Source organism: Nyctibius grandis, chromosome 9 (genome assembly GCF_013368605.1).
Source record: "Nyctibius grandis isolate bNycGra1 chromosome 9, bNycGra1.pri, whole genome shotgun sequence".
Classification (NCBI taxonomy): Eukaryota; Metazoa; Chordata; class Aves; order Nyctibiiformes; family Nyctibiidae; genus Nyctibius; species Nyctibius grandis.
The window spans coordinates 42,449,603-42,466,720 of record NC_090666.1 but is presented as its reverse complement, the minus strand read 5'-3'; the positions used below and the strand labels follow the sequence as shown (position 1 = coordinate 42,466,720).

Sequence of the window (17,118 nt, the reverse complement as noted above, 5' to 3'; positions counted from 1 at the left end):
GTTTATTTGATCTTATGCCAGGAACAGACCAGGAAAGTAACATGAACTGCGTTTATAAAACACTTCTAATATTGCTAAGAAGAAGGTCTATTACTAGAAAAATATTAAAGAGAACATGCCACCGTTATAGTTCTTGTACAACAATTTTTGTCGTCAATTAAAAAAATACCTTTGAGCTTAAGAATGCCAGAGCTAGTGCTGGTAACCATTTGCCTAACACTTTATTAAATTAATTGTCCAATTTTCTTATGCAGATTAACACGCTCTTCTGTCACTGGGAGTGAAGAAGGAGGCGCCGTGGCATGTTCTCTTTAGCATGTCAGGTACACGTTGCTGTAAATGCAAGAAGGTGGCAGTTTTTAAAGTAAACATCCTGTAAATAGGGAAGCAGAGGTCAACGTGGCAACTTTGAGCCCCAAACTGTCCATTTAGTTAAATATAAAAACAAAAACTATAAGTTAAAATAACATTCAGATTGTATAGCACAGGCTGATGCATTTTTTTTTTAAACAATATTTACAATATTACCCAGAGGCTGAAGTGGGAATAAAAGAGAAGTGTAAAAACCATAAAAAACTGCACCAATTTTGTAGCAAAATATCTGTACATTTAAAAACGGATTATCATATAACTACACGTTATCCAAGGGAAAAAAAAAAACAATGGGACCTTCACCAGTGGTTCACATAAGCACAACATAAAAGAAAAAAAGGAATTCAGTGGTTAAATACTATACAATAAATTTTACAATGAACATACTGATGCAGTGGGACCAGGGCGGGGAAGCTGTGAGCAAAAATGCATCTTGGAAAGCACGAATCTCTCTTCAGTCCAGTTCACCCCGGAGAAGCTCCCGCACCCTGCAGGATCCTGCTGCATCTCATGCTCGGGGACACGGGTGCGACCCAGCAGCAGGGCAGAATGTTGCTAAATTCAGGCTCCTCGAGTGTTTTCAGCTTCCAGAAGGCGATGGCCGAGCTGGGGCTGACCAACCGCTCCTCAGCGGGGCTTTGGCCCGCGCTGTCCCAGCCCTCGGGGTGGGGATGATTCTCTGTGTGAGTAACTGAACCGCAGCGCCCCTCGGGATCCTAATACTGATTATCGAGATGTTAATACCTTAGTGCTAATTAATAAATACGCCGTTACTCAAAAGCTGCCTCTAGCTGAAGAACGCAGCCGTGCCTTCGCCACCCTCCTCGCCTGTGTCCCCAAAGTGCTCACCCCAAACCCCCTCTCCCACCGCCCAGGGACACGCCGGGTGCGTTTGCTGCACGTCTGGTGAGCCCCGACGTACGTGGGGCCACGTCCCAGGCGGGGGCTGCGCGGTGGGGTGAGGTACGGCGCTTCTCTTGGGATTATTTCCATGTTACAGATAGAAAAGCCCTTAAATGTCTTCCTTTTTTTTAGAAAAAAAAAAACAACCAAAAGCCAGTAAGTGCAGCTGAAGGCGAGGTGAATCCCCTCGGCGGCCAGCACAGGAATGCATTTAAAAGCAGAGCACGTCCAAGTACTACCTGTTTACAACCAGTCGGGATGCAGGTCAGGTCCACGGGAGACCAGTCACTAAACTGTTATATAATCATCAAACCAAACTAAACACCCCCCCCTCAAAACAACACGTATTTTACATTTTGGTTAAAAAATACTGGATAATGTATTGGTGTGAAGAGATACCCAATCAAACAACGTCCTATTGCTTCCATTAATCTGAGCAGGTACTTCAGTTTCAGGCACTTGGTTGGCGAGCCCAGCGCTGATGTTCCTATGCATTTTCTTTGCTCTGAGCCCTTCGGAAGGTGAATTTGAGTGTTCCCAAGGCTGTAAACGAGTTCACACGGACAAGGATCACGCCAGCACCCCCCCCCCACCTCTCCTCGCCGCCCGCGGGGCTCCGGCTCACATGGGGATTTCGGCACCGTTGGCAGAGCGCAAGGGCTGGTCGTCGAAGCGGCGCCGGACGCTCCTCCTCAGCGCGTCGGCCCGGCGGTACGGCTGGTTGCGAAGATCTGCGGGGAGGAAAGGGGCCGTCGTCAGCGCGCCCGGCTCGGCCCCGGGCACACGCACGCACGCACGCGCGGGCTAGACACGGAAAGGTCCTGCTGGAAGCCAATCAAAGCAGCTTGTGTAGGGACGGGAGGAGGGATCCAACCCGGTGAGAGAAGGGAGCGGAGGCTGGCGGGCCCTCGCACTACGCGCCCAAGCAGCAGGTAATACTGGTGAGGGACGGTGGGGACACCGTCAGGGTGACCTGAAAGGGGGTTTCTACAGCGGGATGAAGCTCACTGAAGGTGTCTGACCCAGGGTATGATGGAGCAACACGAGGGTGGGGCTCTACTCCCCAGATACTTGTGTATTTAGAAGGGGGTGCCCTGAGATAAAGCAGCTGGTAGCTGCCCCCCTGCCACCACCTCGCCCAGCTGAAAAGATGCTTCATAGATGCTTCATCAGCCGAGGGCAGCGGAGCGGCCAACCCCCTCCCTCCTCCTCCTCACCTGCCTGCCGCTGCTGCTGGGGGGGTGAGGGCTGGGGGGGGCAGGAGGGAAGGCTGAGCGTGCGATGGACCCAACAGCAGGGAAAGCTGGAGATGGACTGTTGAGGACAGCCGGTGTTACATGTGCTGTTAGGTGTTACATGTGCTGTTAGGTGTTACATGTGCTGCTACCACATAACGAGCACTTGAAGAATAATTCGAGTTAAAATATTTCTCTCGCTAACAAATTGGCGCTGGACTGGGCAAACCCTCCCTCCCATTTCCTCACTGACTGATGTCCTGGCTTAACCACAAGCCCCAAAGCGCTCAGCTCCTGGGGCACCCCAGCAGAGGGGACTCGCTGGGGGCCGCCCGCTCCCACCTCGGCGCTGGGAGCTGCTGGTTTTCCACCTCGCACGTCCCATTCGGGGGCAGCAGAATATGAGGGAACTACGGGGTTCAACCAACCTGGGGGCAGGACTGCCCAACTCGGGCTGAACTCTTAAGAGAAAGGGCTGAAGATGGTCACCAGCCCATGGTGTGGATCCCCTGCACCACGGAGGGTGGAATTAAACGGTCTCAGACTCCCCAGGCCTTGAGGCTCTCACCAGTATTACCCTTAGCCACATCTACCAAGAGGCTGCCTGGCATACAGAGAGAGGAGGAAGCTAAGTAAAAAGTGATGCTTGCCAGCTCTGTGTATCCTCCACCACCGGTGTGCTAGAAGAAATCCTTACCCTCGAGTGAACATTTGGAAATTTAGTGATATTATTCTTCTTTAGGGCTAAACAGAAAAAAAAACAAAACAAAACAAAAACAAAACAAAACACAAAATGATGGTTAAGTAAAAAAATGGGATGGAAAATGAAGAGCAAGTCAACTCAGCGTTCAACACTCCCAGGCACGTTAGCCAACAGAGCAGGAGGGGGAAGGCGAGGCCACGAGAGGAGGTTAGACAGGAGAGGGAGGGACAGGAGGGCCACCCCCGCCTCTCGCTAACCCAATTCCAAGCTGCTTTGAAGATTGGCTCCAGGAAGGTAACACAGCAATTAACTCGACAGAGTGAATAACCGTTGAGCTGGTTCTAGTTTGCCATTTTATTAGAAGCATTCATAAAAATACACGTCGCAGAGGTGACACACTGTTGTCTTCTTAAGAGGCCTTAATTCAAGACAACAGTGTTAACAGCCATGCTGGGTTAGAGACGCCCTCGTTAACACTTCACACCACACGATGCACATCGCTCAGTTCCACGCCAAGCTTCTCACTGCCACCGTGTCGGTGGGTTGGGTACGTAGGTGAGTGTCCCCAGCCCCGCTCCCCCCGTCCCCCCGGGGTCAGGCACAAAGCCCAAGTGCATTGGTGAGCGCTCAGCAAACACCTCTGGTTTATTTAGATCGAGTTGGCATGGAACCGAAAGCAGTTAAATATGGATGTGAGCGAATGAGGACAGGTTTGATGCTGTTTATTGTTACATGCAAATATGCAAGTGCTGGTTAAAAAGTCTAAACCAAACCACCCCGGGCAGAGGACACACGTTGTTACCCTCCCAGCCAGAAGGGAAATCCCAAGTGAGCCCCGAGTTCATGCAGCCCATCCCTTTGCTTTAGCTGACTGTATCACATGCACTTCACACGGGCTGCCTGAGAACGAGCCACAGGCCACGAGAGATGCCATAGAAAAGCCAAGTGAACCATCACTTTTTGACCACGTGTGATCTCCTCGGTCTTGTGAACCGCAGGAAACCTGCACCAAACCCCCCGTGACTCCACCACTCGCTGTTCTATGGCATTGTCAGGAGGGGCGAGATGCCTCTGGCACGCAAAGCTGGCCAAAAGCATCACGCCGAGTCGATGGGATGGAATAAAGAGTTACTGAAACACAAGAACATGCGAGAGGTGACATGAACACAACTTTGGGTGGACGCCGGACGTGACTATACACTCAACATTCACATGATCCTGGCTGAGATCCGTACGAATGGAGAAGTGTCAAAAAAGCTACAGCGACCTTTCATTTTTCTAAGAGCATCAGATGTGAAAGAGGGACAGTTTAGTAATGGAACTCCTCAGTGAGAACGGGTTCGCAGAAGAACCGAGAGCCCCGCTTGGCGGTTCGAGCGGTAAAGGGCACAGTCTTCAGCACTGCATGGGAATAACAACAGCCAAACAGACAAACAGAGCCGTGAGAAGCGCGTCCGCCGCGTTAGTACGGGGTTAGTGCTCGGGTAGGGACACCCCGGGGCCGGTCAGCACGGCCCAGCCTGCTGTCTGGCAGCACCGCAGCTCAGCAGGCTTTGGCAACAGGCCTGTGCTAAGTCTTTGAGTAACAAGATCTTATTTTACGTGGCTTTTAGTTGTTTTGAGAGACTACGGCTAAGCACGCTCTGGAAAAGGGTGTGATGTTATACAGAGCTCTGCTCTGCTGATGAAGAGCTCTCCTGCCCACCTAACGAGGCACTGTCCAATTTCAAACGACACTTTCGATCATTTCCATACCATTGACGGGCCATATTCAAGTGGCCTCAGTCCTACCTGGCTTTCTGTGCCTAACCTGTATCATAGTCGGCCTCTTCTCCCAGGACAAGAGGACACAGCCTCAAGCTTGGCCAGGGGAGGTTCAGGTTGGACATGAGGAAGCATTTCTTCTCAGCAAGGGTCATTAGCCATTGGAAGGGGCTGCCCAGGGAGGTGGTGGAGTCACCATCTCTGGAGGGGTTTAAGAAAAGCCTGGACATGGCCCTTAGTGCCCTGGTCTAGTTGCCATGGTGGTGTCAGGGCAATGGTTGGACTTGATGATCCCAGAGGGCTCTTCCAACCTCATTGATTCTGTGATTACATGGCTTGAGGCCCTCAAACACCCCCATAATGGGAAATACCAGGCACGAGACCACAGGAAATCACAGAATCACAGAATGTGAGGGGTTGGAAGGGACCTCTGGAGATTGAGTCCAACCCCCTGCCAGAGCAGGACCAATCTGGGGCAGGTCACACAGGAACGCATCCAGACGGGGCTTGAAAGTCTCCAGAGAAGGAGACTCCACAACCTCTCTGGGGAGCCTGTTCCAGTGCTCTGTAACCCTCACAGTGAAGAAGTTCTTCCTCCTGTTGAGGCTGAATGTTTCCTTAGAGTCTGGCACTCCCTCCACTGAACTGCCTGTTGCATGTGGATGCTCTTCTGCCACACAACCTGTTTCTCCCCTGGAGCAGGAGAACCACTTTACCAATTAAACAAGCTTCCAGGAGTCTGAAGGAGTTGCAGAAGCAGTAACAGATTAGATATTTAATACTATCTTAGGAAGCTGTTAATCGAGGTTACGGAGAGCTGTGAAAGCTTCAAGCATTTCAGCCCTGTCATCTAGTCGGGCAAAAATTCCCTGGCTTTCCTCAGTGAGCAGTAAAACAGCTCTCCTGCAGGAAAAACCCAGGTGAAAAACATTCCAGAGCAGTAGCCAAGGAAATCCTGCCCCAAGAGCTTTTTTTTGAGCTTCTCTGCAATGGAAACAACCAACTGTAAATCTATATCAGTGTTAAAATCGTGTTCCTGCCACAGCACGGGTGAAGAATGTGCAGTCAACTCCCTGCAGCCCAGGCTGGGTCAGCGCAGCCCTTGCCTACCAGTCTGAGCAGCAGTGAAACCAGCAGCAGTTTAGGATGGTAAATCATTCAGGTTGGACTAAATGATTTGCTGTAACTGTGCGATAAGGTGGTGCCATTAGTACATTTTAGTGAAAAGGCAGGCTCTGAATAATGTTAAACATCCGTCATTCATTCATTTAGGGGGAAAAAAGGTTTCTGGGAAAGATCTGCCCAGCATGCATATCCCCACCGGAGCATCTGCTGAGCTCAGGCACCGAACTGGCTACTCTAAGGAGCAGAGCATGAGTACATCCTCCATGCTGGAAGGCAGGAGCTAAGGAACCCAGCGTGTCCCCGAGGGCAGTGGGCACGTAAAGGCAGGTTACTGGGGTTGGTTTGTTACACACCATTAGTATATAGACTATTAGCCAAAGTGTCTGTACCTGATTCACACCATACAAACAATGTCCTAAGCTGTGCTCGAGTAATGCTTTAAGTACATGAAGCACTGACAATAGCTACTAAGCAGATACACGTTTTTCTCCGTTGTGAGACGACAGAAGAGGTGTTTACCTGTTATAATATCTTCAATAGCACCGTCCTTCCCCTCGTACACGTGCCTGTTATCCTTGACTTGCCGCCGCCTCAGCTCTGCGATCAGCTCTTGCTGCTGCCTCTTTGTTTTATGTGAAGGAGACTGGAAGCAAAGGAGAGAGGGTTTGCAAGGACCGACCTCCAGCTCTCCTGGTTCTCTCTTCCTGAACGTGAAACACCAGGTGAGCCCCGCTACCAGGGGCTGCCAGCCTGCTTTGCTTTCTTACCCTTGTAATCTGCTTCCAAGCCTTCTCACCACCTGGGGCTGGAGCTCCAAGCCCTTACCTCCGAAAAACATCAGGGGAATGAGGGGAACGGGCTTTTCCTCCGAGGCAGAAAGCGTGGCTGGGATTAAAGATCCCACCAAGAGCTGTGGGAAGCAGCACCAGCCGACAAAGTGGCCGTTCTAGAGCCATGGGAAACCTTCTCTAGCAAATCTAAAGTGTTACCTCAGAAAGAGCAACAAATCAGGGCAATTCCTATAAAAGAGTAACGTGGGGAGGGTCATTCCTTGCCCCTGTAAGTGTAAGGTGCTCTGCACGCTGAACACCGGTGGGGTTTTACCAGATACAAGGCCAGAGCAGCACAAAGTTCAGCTGATGGCAATGGGCACGAGGTGACTTTCTGTCTATTCAGTTTTCCTTCGTTTTGCAGGCTTCCAAGTAGCAGAACCACACACTTGCACTCTTTCAGCTTATTTTGGTTCTCTCCCCACCAGGAGAAAACTTCCAGAGAATCTATTTATAGGCAACAATAAGTTGAGCAACTGAAGCTCTTACACAGAGCTGAGGTTTCTGAACCACCAGGAAAAACACATGAACACGATGGCTCCTGCCTCTAAGACGCAGCTGTTCCATACCTTTTGGTCCTGTTGCTCCATCAATGCTTCTTGCTCCATAAGTTTTTCCATTAAGGCCTGTTCCTGCTTTTTTCTCAACTCATTCTCTTCTTCTGCTTGCTATTTATCACAAAAAAAGCACAGATTATAGCTTCCAATTGCTACAGGGAACCTAAACATTACAATATCACTTGCTACCACGAGGCTTTCCAAGGAAGCAAGATCAGGTGTAGCAATTCAGCTGCCTCTGAACACAGTCTGACAAAGCTGGGCTGGGAGGGACCTTGCTGGGTCACACAACCCATCCTCGCCCAGTCCCAAAAGACACATGTTCAGGGTTAAAGGTGAAAGCTGCTGCCCACACATCCAATTTCTGAGGATTCCTCCAGCGTCTGAGACAGCTGGGTTGTCTTTCAGCCCCGAAAATAATCCCCAAACAAGTATTTGTGCTCGCACCACGTCAAAGCCAGAGGGAAGCCACAGGCTGGTTTGTCGGGAGCCCCGAGCCACGCAGGTACCAACTGGGGCTCACAAGGATGGAAGAGGAGAGGAGGATGCTCCTGTTTACCTTGTAGGCCTTCACAAACCGGACAAACACTGGGAAAAAGACGGAGGGGGGTGTCGTCTTGGGATTCTCCCCGAAGTACTTCACAGCGTCATCAAAGGCATCCTACAAAAAGCACCGATTTACTGCGCTGAACAAATCCACCCACTGCTGCAGTGTTCAGTGTAAAGGGTCTAGATTTCCCCTGCTGCGAAACCCTCGGCTCAGACCAGCACATCTACATCTAGCACCTGAACTCAGGAACAAACCCACAAATTGCTGCACCTTCTCACTACAAGAAAGACACTGAGGTGCTGGAGTGAGTCCAGAGAAGGGCAACGGAGCTGGGGAAGGGTCTGGAGCACAAGTGTGATGAGGAGCGGCTGAGGGACCTGGGGGGGTTTAGCCTGGAGAAAAGGAGGCTGAGGGGAGACCTTATCGCTCCCTACAACTGCCTGAAAGGAGGGTGTAGTGAGGAGGTGCCAGTCTCTTCTCCCAGGTAACAAGCGATAGGACAAGAGGAAACAGCCTCAAGTTGCACCAGGGGAGGTTTAGATTGGAGATCAGGGACAATTTCTTCACCAAAAGGGTTGTCAAGCACTGGAACAGGCTGCCCAGGGCAGTGGTGGAGTCCCCATCCCTGGAGGGATTCAAAAGCCGTGTAGATATGGTGCTGAGGGACATGGTTAGTGGTGGCCTTGGTAGGTTAACGATTGGACTCGGTCTTAAAGTTCCTTTCCAACCAAAACGATTCCATGATTCCATGACTCTGTGATTCCCCTCCCTGCTGTGTATTAAAGCACGTCCTTTGCAGTGATATGCTGCTAGTCACTGCGTCACTCGCACCCCCTCGCCAAACCCCGAGAGGAAAGAAATACCTGGGCTATTTTGGCATCATCCTGCAGCTTCTTTAGCTTCCCTTCGTTGTTCTGAATGAACTCCTTCAGCATCGTGTTGTGGTCGTGCATGGTGTACTCGCGCTTCGTCAGATCCAGGCCTCTCTGCAGCTCCTTCACGTCCAAGAGGACGTTTTCAAGAGACACTAGGGAATAAAACAAACGTGCTGCATCGCTCCTGCTGTGCAAGCGCCTGAACCCACAGCTTGAACAATTCCCCACTGAGAAGAGCCTCAGAGCCCATGTGTGTGTGGGGGGAGGTTGTAGTGAAGTGGGAGTTGGCCTCTTCTCCCTGGCAACCAGCGCTAGGACAAGAGGACACAGCCTCAAGCTTCACCAGGGGAGGTTCAGGTTGGCCATTAGGAAGCATTTCTTCTCAGCAAGGGTCATTAGCCATTGGAAGGGGCTGCCCAGGGAGGTGGTGGAGTCACCATCTCTGGAGGGGTTTAAGAAAAGCCTGGACATGGCACTTAGTGCCATGGTCTAGTTGCCATGGTGGTGTCAGGGCAATGGTTGCACTCGATGATCCCAGAGGGCTCTTCCAACCTGGTTGATTCTGTGATTCTGTGATGTGCTGTGGAGTCCCTCGTGTGCCACCACCGCTGGCCAGGCACAGGAGGGTGACGGTACCTGCAGCAGCCTTCTCCACGTAATGAAGTTCGTTGTAAAAGAGGGAGACGTGCTGGTACTTCTCCTTGACCACGTTTGAAATGTAGTGCAGCAGCGTCTGCTTTCGGTCTGTCGACTTCGTTTCGAGGAGCTGGGGAGAGAAGGCAAAGAGCTGGCTGGGTGGAACTGCAGCAGGCTCCATGCACAGGGACTCCCCCAGAACCTTCCCCGCTGCTGCTCTCTGCCTTCACCCTCTGGGAAGCACCGAGTCCCCCAGCAGCCACTCGCTAGGTACCCGACACGCATCCCCACCTGGTCCCCACGAGGCACCTCTGCTTCACTTACCAGGTCTAAACTCTGTAGCTTAAATCCATACACAGCTCCTCGTTTACTGCTGTTCATGTAGTTTCCAAGAGCCAAGATTATCTGCCAGGGTGAAACAGAGCAGAGCGTGAATTTTCAGGCCAAACACATGACGCTTTAGGAACGTCTGGAGGGAGAGCTGGTATGTCAGCATGCAGGTATGGCTTCAGGGGACACACCAGTGAGTGAGGGAGCTGTTGAAGTATCTAAAATCAGACCTACCTCCAGTATTTTCTTAAGCTTTTGGGATGACTTTATGGAGACAGAGGCAGCTATTATGGCGTGAAGTTGCTGCAAGTAAACACAGGAAGAGCTTTGGTTAATGCGTGTCCAACCCAAGAGTAAAACTAAAACCTAAACACTCATGTTCTGAAAAACACCTTGTTTTTCATCCATCCCATGGGCCCTAGCATGAATGACATCCTGCCCTGACACGTCAGGATTTCAAATAATTCACCTGCACCGCAGATCTACCACACTCAGTTGGGTAAAAGCATATTTATATTTGCATCCTTACGACTGTGAAAGATGCACCAGGCTGAACGGGGCACGCTTCAAAGAGCCCACGGAGCAGCACTGATAACAACTTTCCCTGATGATACAAGTAGATTTTCATTTAAAACAGTTTTAAACTTCTACAGGGTAAAGGAACAGGATGGTATGGAGCAGTCCAGGGTACAAACAGCACCTGGGATATCAGGTGTTGATGTATGAAAATACAGCTTGAAAACCACTTTTTCCCTTTGTGTAATTGTTTCTTGTTCTGTCTCTGTGAGAACTGACCATCACAACACTCAAACCACCTGTTTTAGAAAAATTAAATCCTCTCTAACCTTCACCTATAACCTTCACGACTGCCCCACACCTTCACATGACTAATGCTCTCCACAAGCTTGACCCACGCCACAGAGCGCAGCTCTTAGGTGCAGGCTGAACCCCTGGGAAGCCCCTCACTCACCGGGGTCAGCATCTGGATGCTCTCTGCAAAGTTGCCTATGAAGGCCATGATGGTCATCTTCTGCATCAGCCTCTCGATCTTGCTGAACTGCATCATGAACCGGTCTTCGTCGGACAGGTTCTCGATGGGTTTCCTCTCCCGCTCGTAGAGCCGCAGCACTTTCACTTCGTTCTCAGTGGGCAGGAACCGCATGAGGCACTCGACAAAATCCACCGGCAACGTTTTTAGGTCAAACCTGTGAGATAACAAACGAGAAGGAGGAGGCTCAGAGGTGACCTTAGTGCAGTCTACAACTACCTGAAGGGAGGTTGTAGCGCAGTGGGAGTCATCCTCTTCTCCCAGGCAACCAGCGATAGGACAAGAGGACACAGCCTCAAGCTTGGCCAGGGGAGGGTCAGGTTGGACATTAGGAAGCATTTCTTCTCAGCAAGGGTCATTAGCCGTTGGAAGGGGCTGCCCAGGGAGGTGGTGGAGTCACCATCTCTGGAGGGGTTTAAGACAAGACTGGACATGGCACTTAGTGCCCTGGTCTAGTTGCCATGGTGGTGTCAGGGCAATGGTTGGACTCGATGATCCCAGAGGGCTCTTCCAACCTGGTTGATTCTGTGACTCTGTACTAAGCACCTCTGGCTGGATCCAGGATCAGCCCCAAGGAGGAGGCACACCTGCGCTCCATCCCCAGCAGCTGCTGGAGTCGCAGGCGAGGGGCCATATCAGCGGGGGCACACCGGAGCTTAGCACTGCCTGGGGCCGCTACATAAACCTAATTCCATGCAAAACCCTTCCAGTGCACTTGGACTGAAGTCCTGCTTTATGAAGCAAACTACAATAGTTGCCTCTTGCCAACACTCCGGCTTCTGAGTGTTCGTTGTAGCAGAAAGTACTGTGCAAACAAAATGAGAGATGCAGTATGCAATGGCATGCTGCAGGTAGACGTGAGTTAGCTTCTTTAATAAAAGAAGCGTTAATTTGTTAAGCCTAACTAGTGATACAGCAACATAAAAATGGAATTTTTTTATTTTAGTTCAAGGGAATCTGATTTCTGGGAATTCAGAAGGGTCCCATCCTTACCCCTGGATTTTTTCCAGATGCAAAAACATTTACATCAACTGCCAATTCAAAACCATCCCACTTACCAAAATCACAGTAAAACTTAAACATGATTTCTTTGCTGACAGGTGTTTTACTTACACGTGAATAGCTTTACATATTTCATCTGCCGTCTTTCCAGCTTTTCTTAAAGTAATGGCAAGATTTTTGGCCCTGTTGGCATCCAGTAACGTGACTTTGTTTGACCCTTTCTGAGTTATCTTTTGCTTGCTTGAAGTAAGATCAATGGCTGGACCCTGGGCTTTTGTTTTGAATATTTCTTCAAATTCATCCACGTTTAAATCCTAAAAAGGAAAGAAAATGATTTATCCCTCCGGCAGTGAACACTAAACCCGCGCTGCCTCGTAGTGTGCCAGAACACACGCCTGAGTTAGTGATCAGGAAACCTGGCCTTCAGGATCCCTCGTTAGCCGTTGGAAGGGGCTGCCCAGGGAGGTGGTGGAGTCACCATCTCTGGAGGGGTTTAAGAAAAGCCTGGCCATGGCACTTAGTGCCCTGGTCTAGTTGCCATGGTGGTGTCAGGGCAATGGTTGGACTCAATTATCCCAGAGGGCTCTTCCAACCTCATTGATTCTGTGATACTACCAGCTACCATCCCTGCTTCTCAACTGAGGTGCCCACACTGACCTTACACTCTCCTTACTGGCTACCAGGGGCCACTGGACGAGCCGTTTGCCAAAATAATTCTGCAATCTATCCCTGCCAAGGCCAGAATTCACTCATGTCACGGACAGAAGCAGGAGGCAGAAGGCAGCACGCAGCACTCGTACCTCCAGGATCCTTTCGTCGTCTATCTCGTTGAAGACAGTCCCGTTGATCTGGTTGGGTTTGAGGGCGACCCAGTTGAACACCGGCATGCGGAACTTGGTCTTGATGGGCTTCTTGATTTTCACAGCTAAAGACAGCAGAGGAGAAGAAAATGACAAATTCCCCAACCTGGGTGCAGCTTTTGAGTCGGTATTTCAGCACTGGAGGAGGAACGGGCCAGAGCTAAATGATCCCACCAGAAAGCCTGGCAGGATCCCACTGCCCCGAGAGGCAAACAGCGCTGAGGGGCTTCCCCCCAGCCTCGGCAGCACCGGACTGAACACCACAGGCTGTGAAAACTTCACTCAAGGAAATGTGTTCTTGCTTTCTTACCGCATCTTGTCTGGAGTGATTTAAAAGGCTATTTTTAAACGCTACAGAAAATGGAGAGAGCGGTTGAATTTAACCCCGTCCTGCTGGCTGCAGAGCCCACCCTGGCACGAGCCGCTGCACAGCTGATCTGTGGCACAACCTCAACGCAGAAGAGGTGACAAGAAGAAAAAAAAGCCCCTTTGGCAAGGCTTTGGTACAGGGTACGCTGCTGCAACGCTGCAGCACACGGGAGCTTTAACACGGTTCAAATACCAGATTTAATATTCTCGTGCCGTGCAGAACCAGTAAACGACTTAGTAACTTACACAGGAGCTATGAAAATGAAGACTGACTACTCTTATTGTGAACAGAGTACAACAAAGCAATGCTGGAGCAAGGAAAACACTTTTCTCTTCCTATTCCTGACAGGTCTGGAAGGTGCATGAATAATTTCTGCGATTCAGGTCTCATTTCTTTGTATCTCAATTTAAACACGAAGCTGTTCGCTGCTACAAAACCAGGATGCTCGTTAAAGCACCCTGAACACTCAATGCTCTGGAGAGATGCTCGATCTTTTCCCCTCCCTTTCAGAAGTCGGCTGGGTTCCCAGGTTGCAAAGCACTTGAGCAAGTAATTATTTTATTTTCCCCTAATGATTTTCTGCCTCTGTTTGTGCCAGGACAGAGACGACCTATTTCAGGGGACAGTCCTGTCGTGCACCGGAGCTGGGTGAATGCTGGAAACATTTCTCTCACTTTGTCATCCCACTTTTAAAACAAGAATCCAGTTGAGTGCCCAAGTCCCTTTCATGCTCGTGCTCATTTTGCAGGGACATCACAAAGAATAAATTACTGGCAAGAGTATTTGCTTGAAACAAAAAACCGTAAGTGCATAACAGGGAACATACACAATATTCAGCTGTGTATTTTGACAATTATATTTATCCAGCTGGAAGACATGAACACACGTGATCAACTTCTGCTCATTTAAACTAAACAGGGTTTTACTCTCTGCTTAATTAATGTGGTTACTTCAAAATAATTCCTAAAATAAAAAAAAAAATCGCTTTTTCCATCTGAAACATCCATCCAAAAAACCATTTTCCACTTGTGCATACATTAGAATAGATTATTAGCTGCTCCTGAGTTATTTCAGGACAGGAACGGAAGCCAAGTGCCTCGTGGGCCAGCTCCTGATGCAGCTAATCAAAATCTCTCAGAATCTCCCCTCCTCCTCCGTTACAGAGCCCTGGCACGGGGACGCTCCCGGGAGGCACGTCACTCAAAAGAAATCGTGTCTTAACTACTTGCTGAAGTGCTTTGCTGACTCAGGGCCTCCCAGTGCCAGATCCTGGGGCCTGGCAGCACCCTCAGAGCTGCTGGCTTGCTCCAGCTCTGGTGCCAGCTCCGGCCAGCGCGCCCCTGCACCCCCTCCCCACCACCCTCACACATCCACGGGCACACACACGGGCACAGCACAGAGGGGAACGCGGAGAGGGAGGGAAGTACTTAGCAGAAAGCAACCTACAGAAGAGCTTGATGGGACCGTCTTACCAGGAAGCAGAAAGAACAGAGAAAAAAATGTTAGTAATGGTCAGAAAAGCAAAATTTGTTATTTCACTGACTACCCGCTGACCCGGAAGGCTCCTGCCCTGAGAGCCTGGCCCAGGTTGCCCAGAGAAGCTGTGGCTGCCCCCTCCCTGGCAGTGTTCAAGGCCAGGTTGGATGGGGCTTGGAGCAACCTGGTCTGGTGGAAGGTGTCCCTGCCTGTGGCAGGGGGCTGGAACTGGATGGGCTTTAAGGTCCCTCCCAACCCAAACCAGTCTGGGATTCTATGATTCTATGATAAACCCTGGAGCCCCTGCCGTATCGCGCCTTTTGTGCTTTCTTTTTTTTTGTGATACGCCCTGGGACTCTCTACTTCCACGATGCTTTTCACTTTCAGAGGAAACTTTAAAGGCTGGAATATTTAATCAGTTTTCAAAAGAAAAAAGCTATTAATCAGAGCTCCTCGGTCTCTCTTTCTGGACTCATATCATGCTCTTGAGATTTCCTGGGGTACCAATTAGCATTTACTTGCTTGGCATATGTCAGAGAGTGCATAAAAACATGATTAAAGACAGTCAGTAAATTTTTCTCCCTTCCAAGAAATTACAAAAAGTTTGCCCTTTTTTTTTTTTGCACAGTTATTTCTCTATTAAGTCCTCAGAAGAAATCAAAACCATGAAGCTTTGCTTTGCTTAAACCCACATTTTGTTTGCTTAAAGCCAAAAATGATCATGTTTGAAAAATATTTTTGGCAATAGCTTCGTGCAGAAGCCATCTCTTCCAGACCAAACTGAAAGTGTTTGGTTGATAAATGCTCTTTGCTTTTATAAACCCCTCTAAGCATAATACCAGTAAGAGATAATGGGTGTTATTTAGGTGAAGGAGTCCCACCTCGGTACCCTGCCCTGCCCTTGCCTTTGCTCACCCTGCAGCACGCCGAGGAGACACGTGGGTGATTTACCTGCGAGCCCTGAGTTGAACACCACAGTGGGAGAGGCGGTCCCGGGCAGAGGGGGTGCTGATGGCGGGGGCGGTGGGGGCAGCGGAGCCACAGGAGCTGTCTCCAAAGATGGACCTGGGAGAGGAGGTGGTGGCGGTGGTGGAGGTGGTGGTGGAGGAGGGGGTGGAGGCGGCATCGGCACCGACACAGGACCGTTTTGCACTATGAAATGATGGAAAAATGAGGGATTACTCACAAGCACCCACAGAAAAAGGCCCAGCATCCACCCTGTCCCCCACTATCCACCTCCCCTCCACCACTACACTGGCCCAAGCATTTTTTTGACTGTTCACCAAAGTACTTCAGTGTATGAACACAGGAGGAAACTACTCTAATGAAAGAAGCTAGTATTTTTCTCTCTCAGCTGAAGGGCTCAGAAATGGATCAGACAAACATGGGAGCCACCCAGGAGTGAGTGTAAACACAGCCAGGGGACCTCAGCACCCTCGGCTAGGTGCCATGACCCGCAGGCTCATTACACCTGAAGGTGTCTGTGTCAGTGTAAGGCCGCTGTGGCTGTCCCCAGCACAATGAACTCCACCTCCAGCTCCCGGCCAGCCCATGTCTTGGGGACAAATTGCTTCTTACCTGCCTCAGATGCTGCTGCTAAGGCGGGTAAGGGTGGTGGAGGTGGTGGCAATGGTACTGAAGATGAAGCTCCAGCGACCGGTGCCACACATGTGCCAGCCACAGCCTCTGACCCTGCCGGCACCATCCCAGAGGCCAGAGCAACGGGGAGGATGGAGATGTCACCGTCACCTTTCTTCTGGATCTTAATGGTTCCCTGCTTCTCCAGTTCATGGATCTTTTTCTCCAGCGTTGACTGTCGCTGGATGGCTTCTTCTTTTTCCTTCACCATTTTTCTCAAGGTGTGAACCTGGGTATTTGCATCTTTGTAGATTTCCTGAGAGTGAATGGAGAAACAGAAACAAGGAATTTGGCTTCCAAGGCCCCTCAGCAGCCAACCACACGTGCAGAACTCCCAACACAGATGCTACAGACCTCAGTGACAAGATGTACCTGACTCATTCACTGATTTGCTGGCACATCCAGAGAGTTTTATGTCCATCTTTGAGTGCACACACTAGTAATTCTACTTGAAATGTGTCCTAGGTTCAAACTTAGGGAGCTAACAGAAGTCACTTGGCCCATTAAAAGTCCTTACCACCCATACACCAAGCACACAGGACACCGCTCCCCTGCAGTGTGGCACCCGGCCAGAGCTTTCCCATCGCACTCACCCGAATCACATCCAGTTCTTTGTTTCTTTGCATCAGTTGCTTTTCCAGTTCCACAATCTTCGCCATGGCTTCATTCTCCGTATCCTGGAGTTTTTCAGACAACTATCATTCAAAAGAGAAACAGATTATGTCAGTGGATAAGTCGTTTTCTCAACCCAAATGTCAGGAACGCTTGTTGGAGCAGTGGTACGTGGTAAATTATTGATACTCCACCAGACCCTGAAGAGAGTTTATTCCCTTTTTCCTCCATT

At 50.0% G+C, this 17,118-nt stretch overlaps 1 protein-coding gene across 5 annotated transcripts in view; it reads right to left on the bottom strand.

The window, feature by feature from the left end:
- FMNL2 (formin like 2) overlaps nt 1–17,118 on the bottom strand; it is a 131,662-nt gene continuing 114,544 nt past the window's right edge. Inside the window, exons 13-27 of one of the 5 annotated variants that reach the window (XM_068407813.1) lie at nt 16,868–16,969; nt 16,215–16,530; nt 15,588–15,788; nt 12,731–12,855; nt 12,042–12,244; nt 10,851–11,085; nt 10,115–10,183; nt 9,875–9,955; nt 9,551–9,680; nt 8,903–9,066; nt 8,049–8,150; nt 7,502–7,600; nt 6,622–6,745; nt 3,208–3,254; nt 1,890–2,006 (exon numbers count right to left, since the gene is read on the bottom strand). In XM_068407813.1, the coding sequence (XP_068263914.1) occupies nt 1,968–2,006; nt 3,208–3,254; nt 6,622–6,745; nt 7,502–7,600; nt 8,049–8,150; nt 8,903–9,066; nt 9,551–9,680; nt 9,875–9,955; nt 10,115–10,183; nt 10,851–11,085; nt 12,042–12,244; nt 12,731–12,855; nt 15,588–15,788; nt 16,215–16,530; nt 16,868–16,969 (2,037 nt within the window). In that variant the 3' untranslated portion in view covers nt 1,890–1,967. Of the gene's footprint in view, nt 2,007–3,138; nt 3,255–4,522; nt 4,615–6,621; nt 6,746–7,501; nt 7,601–8,048; nt 8,151–8,902; nt 9,067–9,550; nt 9,681–9,874; nt 9,956–10,114; nt 10,184–10,850; nt 11,086–12,041; nt 12,245–12,730; nt 12,856–15,587; nt 15,789–16,214; nt 16,531–16,867; nt 16,970–17,118 lie in introns of those variants that run through there. The other 4 variants (XM_068407812.1, XM_068407811.1, XM_068407810.1 and 1 more) reach the window with 4 other exon arrangements.